Source organism: Phoxinus phoxinus (assembly GCF_949152265.1).
Source record: "Phoxinus phoxinus genome assembly, chromosome: 15".
Lineage (NCBI taxonomy): Eukaryota > Metazoa > Chordata > Actinopteri > Cypriniformes > Leuciscidae > Phoxinus > Phoxinus phoxinus.
In genome coordinates, this window is record NC_136890.1 from 21,078,920 (window position 1) to 21,084,456 (window position 5,537).

At 35.7% G+C, this 5,537-nt stretch overlaps 1 protein-coding gene across 1 annotated transcript; it reads left to right on the forward strand.

Moving 5' to 3' along the window:
- Positions 1-1,364: 1,364 nt before the first annotated feature.
- Positions 1,365-3,987, forward strand: taf10 (TAF10 RNA polymerase II, TATA box binding protein (TBP)-associated factor). Its single transcript, XM_079638850.1, is given in 6 exon segments — positions 1,365-1,637; positions 1,803-1,906; positions 1,908-1,961; positions 2,046-2,110; positions 3,431-3,545; positions 3,670-3,987. Coding segments are annotated over 6 exon segments (564 nt in total). The 5' UTR covers positions 1,365-1,501; the 3' UTR covers positions 3,760-3,987.
- Positions 3,988-5,537: the final 1,550 nt, after the last annotated feature.

A 5,537-nucleotide genomic window follows, 5' to 3' on the forward strand; every position in this document is an offset into this window, starting at 1 on the left:
TCTTTTTTTATAATAGAGTGAGAAATGTTAGCTGTTCCATTGTTGTTGTGCCAAATGATTTCGCACTTCGGTACGGTGTTAGGCTTGCATTAGTACAATATTCCGCTGTAAAGTTTCCTGAAATCCTTCATGATACTGATCAACAGCCTCAGCAGATATCATTTGAGTTAATATGAGAATAGTTAATTAGAATTTAGACTAAACATCACTGATCTACAATGTTAAGTTTCTATTTAAAAAGTCTTGTTTTGGTTTTGGTTCAATAATTAATGTTTGCACGTCTAAATAACTTAAATAGAGCTTTGGCAGTATTAACTTCTGTGGATTTCTGTGTAAATCTGCTCCTTCCAAGCTAGAGAACACAAAAAGCACAACATTTTTTTTACTTTTTATTTTGCTAGAATTTTTTTTCTGTGAAATGTAATGCCAAGAGGATTGGAAATGTCAGTGTACTTAAACAATTTCATCTTATGGCATGTTTATATCGTTTCATTCTTTATTCCAGCGATTTGACAATGGTTGAAAGGGCCTTGAACCATCCTGACCATATCTGTACCTCACTGTCACTGTCTCTTTCAGTTGAAACTGGTGGTTAATTATGGTATCATACTCTTGTAGGCTTATACATACTGATATGGGACTTCTATAATATGCACATTTATTTTTGATTTTCTTACTAAAATGTATAATTATTCTTGTGACAATAAAAATACTTTTAATTTGGAAACATTGTGTTTATATTGGTCATTGATATGGTTATGTTATGTGTCATACTCATTCACTTATCTAAAATTTAGAAACAATATTAAATATATTGGGTAGTATGTTATACACACACACACACACACACACACACATATAATTTGATTGTTTTAAAGTACTAGAAATATTTGTTTTGTTAGACTTACGTTTGAAGATATGGGCACGCTATCACAGAGAAGGTGTCAAGCAATATGAGCAGAGATGGGCTCTGATATGAGTAAAGTACTAAGTTTATGAAATTAATGTTTTGTAAATTATCTTGAAAAGGATGAAGTCAAGCACTAGGTGGAGCTATGTGCAAGCCCTCGTCTGTCGACCATAGACTGTAAAAAATAGCTGTCGACGCATGAAATATTCTTTTTTCCTCCATGTACCTAAATTACAAAATGTACTTTACTACAACATAGTTAACACAAGGTTTGCGCTTTCAATTTTAGTGAAACAAAAATCTTTGATAAAAAGGTTAGCTGAAACCATAGACTGTAAAAAAAAATTAACCCGGAACTATTGTTCACATTTCTGATATGAAGCGCTCCGGACTCTCGTACTAGTTGCACACGGAAGTGTTGATCACGTGACACGATTCCAGCGTAAATATTTTTCTCCTCACAGCGAATGATCCCCGACCCCGCTGTTTTAGCTGCATGAATGAGTGTTAGACTTAACTTCTCCTTAGTTTAAATTACATATATCTGTGCCTAGTACCCCCAGCGCATTCGAATATTGAACCTAAGGAAAAATGAACGTGGATCATCCTCAAACCGGACAGACTGGAGCAGCCGCCGCATCCATCACATCTACATCCAGCAGCAACTGCGTCCCGAACAGCAGCTCCACACACGCCAGCAGCATCCCTGCGGTGGGCAGCGGTAATGGTGGGGCAACTCTCTTTGCGAAAGTTTGGATGTTCAGATACCTGCTGTTGTCTTTTAGCATTTAGCTATACTAGTATTGATTTGTATAAGATAGTAAATATAGGTAGGAGTATGCAGTTCTGAACGTCTGTGGTAATCCCCCCCCCCCCCCCCCCCCCTTCACAGTTCCCACTTCGGCTGCCATGGCAACCCCATCATCCGACTCCACCGTGTCAAACGGGGTGTATATGCCCACGGGGATCGCCAATGGAGATGTGAAACCCGTTCTCATCAACTACACCACTGGCCGATTTCCTGATGCAGTTGGAGGACTACACTCCTACAGTGAGAACGCATATTCTGTAAATATGTGCAGTATGTTCTTTGGTTATTGTGAGTTGCACTGTTAACAAAACTGTCTGTGTTCAGATCCCAGACGCAGTCACAGGATACTACCTCAACCGAGCTGGATTTGAAGCATCAGATCCAAGAATGTGAGTTAACTTAGTTGGAACAATGAATGTTCTCTCAGAAAGCTTTTAGGCAGTGGTGCTACATGCATTCTCCAGGTTTGCTTTGATGCTTCTGAGTAGCCAACTTAAACAAACTGTAATTTTTTTTTTTTTACAAGATCATAATTTTGTTCATTTTGCATGTAGTTTGGAGGCCGGTTGACATCATGAACGATAACTAAATTAGCATCAACATTAATTATCTTTATTATCAGTGTTGCTATTGTTAACAAACTATTAAAAGTCATTTTTGTAATTTGAAAAACAGCTGAAATATAACTATTTGGTGAGAAAATAAGTTTATAAAACTTAAATGAAAATTAGAAATGTTGTTTCGGCAATTAACTGAAATAAAGTAAGTTTAAATTGAAGTACTAAAAAAATTACTACATTTAAAATTGAAATAAAAATAAATCAAAGCTAAGGAACTGTTGTTTAAAGTATATAGTTATATTGACTCCTTGGGTACGACCAGAGGTTACTAGTCTTTCCTTTTTTTAGACTCCGATCTAAGTTTTAGTTGTAGATTACTTTCATTTTTATGTATTTTTCTCTATATATTTTGTATCTTATATTGTGTGATGTATTTAAATCCTTTTATCTTTTATGTTATTTTTGCTGTTAATGTTCATCTGTGCAATTTTGATCATGTAAAGCACTTTGAACTACATTTTATGTCTGAAAGGTGCTAAATAAAATGTATTATTATTAAAGCTAAGTAAATGTATAAATATTTGGAGAAAAAAAATGACAAGCACAATTACAAAATTACTAAAAATTTAAATGAAACCTAAAATCTATTGTGAATGGGCCTTAAATATCATATTTATGTCTCGTGAAGAGTATTGAGTGCAGTGGCCATAGATATAAACATTTCAGTATTTTGAGAGCGCGATTACATTTGCAGTGCTTCATGGGAGTGGGCGGAGCTGAAAAATATATTTTGCTTTTTCGACTCTTGATTGGTTTAATTTTCTGTACAGCATCATGGGTAATGTAGTTTTTTCAGCAGGAATTCCACTGTTAAATTATTTAAACAATGAGATTAAATAATGCATGCTGACGGCTTCAGCAGAAGTAAATACCGATTAACAACCTCATAGCTCACAGTTGGTCTGTCTTTAAATGTTTATGGTTCTACTCAATTTGCTAATGGAGAATTTTTTTTACTTCCTGAACCCAACTGTTGCACTCTATTGCATTTTTGGTAATACATTAGGCAATATAGAAATGCTATATTTCTTAAAGTAATGTCTGGTGTCAAAATCTTGCTTGCATCAATATCCTCTTGTATGTTGTCAGAATCCGTCTCATATCCCTGGCGTCACAGAAGTTCATCTCAGATATTGCAAACGATGCACTACAGCACTGCAAAATGAAGGGCACGGCATCCGGAAGCTCTCGAAACAAGGCCAAGGTTTGTGCACACAAATGGTCAAACGGTTATCTGTCATATAATGAATATTTGTAATATACAGGTCATAATTTGTACAAATTAAAGTGTGGTGTAAAAATCTCTCGTACACACTATTCATCTCCAGGACAAGAAATACACGCTGACAATGGAAGATCTGACACCGGCCCTGACAGAGTATGGCATAAATGTCAAGAAACCTCACTACTTCATCTGAGGGCACGTGCCTCGTTCAAATGGACTGCTGGAAATGTGCCGTTTGTCACATCAGAGCTTTCAAGACATTATCCCTCAGTGGGGGAACCATCAGCCCAGAGTTTTTAGGGATCTAGCGACTTTTTTGTATTTTCTTTAATCGCGTTTAAGTTGTTTGATTACACCACACCATGTGACTTTAGTTAATGTTAGTAAAATGCTGTATAAATAAATTCATTGTAATTAAGTTTCTCCTTTTGTTTGTGTAATTGCATGTCTTCTGTTACTGAAGCCTACTGGGATCAGTTATTGTAGAAGTTAGTCTTACATTTGTGACGTCCGTTCATACACTGTCTAAACTTCTCATCTCTGCTTTATGGATTTAGTTTCTCGCCATAAGAGGCTTGAGCTGTAACGTGTCGCAGTATTAATAGTATCTGTAGCTGCTCTCAAGTTTCCCTCTCTGCGGTGTAGTACAGCTGCACGCTCATCACTCCATCTGTCTTGAGCAAACATGATATAAATAATAATACAGAAATACAGTACTAACCTTTGCTTTATGCTATTTACAGTTGCTCTTAACTGTATGTGCTCACTGGCAAATTGAATGCACCTGCAAGCTCAATAGGGTGACAGTGCAGTAAGATATTCAGTGAAATAAAAAACAAAAGCAATGAGATTATTTCTCTGCGTTTATTTGAGAAACAGTGGATAAATATCCTTTATTTTTTAAGCATTACTATTCCCCCCAAATGATTTGCACCTTTTCCAGATTATAAATTGAAATGGATAGAGAGCTTTTCCCATTTCCAAAGAAAAAAGTGAACAATGTTTCTCCTGTTTATAAAATTGCACTTTTAACCTCATTATGTATTCAGACACAGGCTGAGGTGGAAAGAGAGATGTGTGAATCTGCACAATGCAAATGCATCAACAAAATATTGTACTTTGCAATTAAATATAAAAACATGTTCTTGACAGAAATGACAAATCAAACCTTGTACAACAGAAGCTTTAAGACTTCAATCGGTGGCATCGTTCAATACATTCTTCTGTTTTTCAAGTTCAACTATATTTCAAAAAGGTGCAACGTTGCAACAGTCAGTGGTCAGCTGCTATGTTTAGAAGATTCACAAAACTGGTACATTGTTGATCAGTGAAAAACTTTTCATTATTTATTATTTTAGTCAAGTATCTCCACTGTATTTGTGATGCGTTACATGATTTGATTAGTGGAAACCAGTGTTGGGGAAAGTTACTTTCTTCTTTGTTTTTTAATAACTTTTTTTTTGTGGCAAATGTAAACAGGTTAAATGAAAAAGCCTCAGGCTGAGAGAATGCAAATGCATGTCTGTACAGTAGAGGGCGCAGCTCAAACAAACCGTTCAGCTATTCTGGATTGTAAAAAGGGAGATGAGTAAATGCCTGCTCACATTTAGAGTACTAAAATGTTTACACAGCTCACACAACGCCTCTGAACATGAAGACATTAGAGCAGTAAGTCAATAAATGGGAAAACAAAGAAACTTCCATTATTTAATTGAAAAAGTAAAATTGATGTGTTAATTTAATAACTACGTCAAAAAAAGTAATCTGATTAAGTAACTGGTGTTACTTGTAATCTGTTACTACCCCTAACACTTGGAAAACTATGCACCTCTAGACTGAAAAAGTAATACGCATCTGCATGACATCACCGTTTCCACAAATTTTAATAGTATCGTTTTCAAATGTTTGCGTTTTCAGGCCCCCAAAACACTTTGTAAACGGCCCGTAAGCATAAAGGTGGTAGTGCCTGTG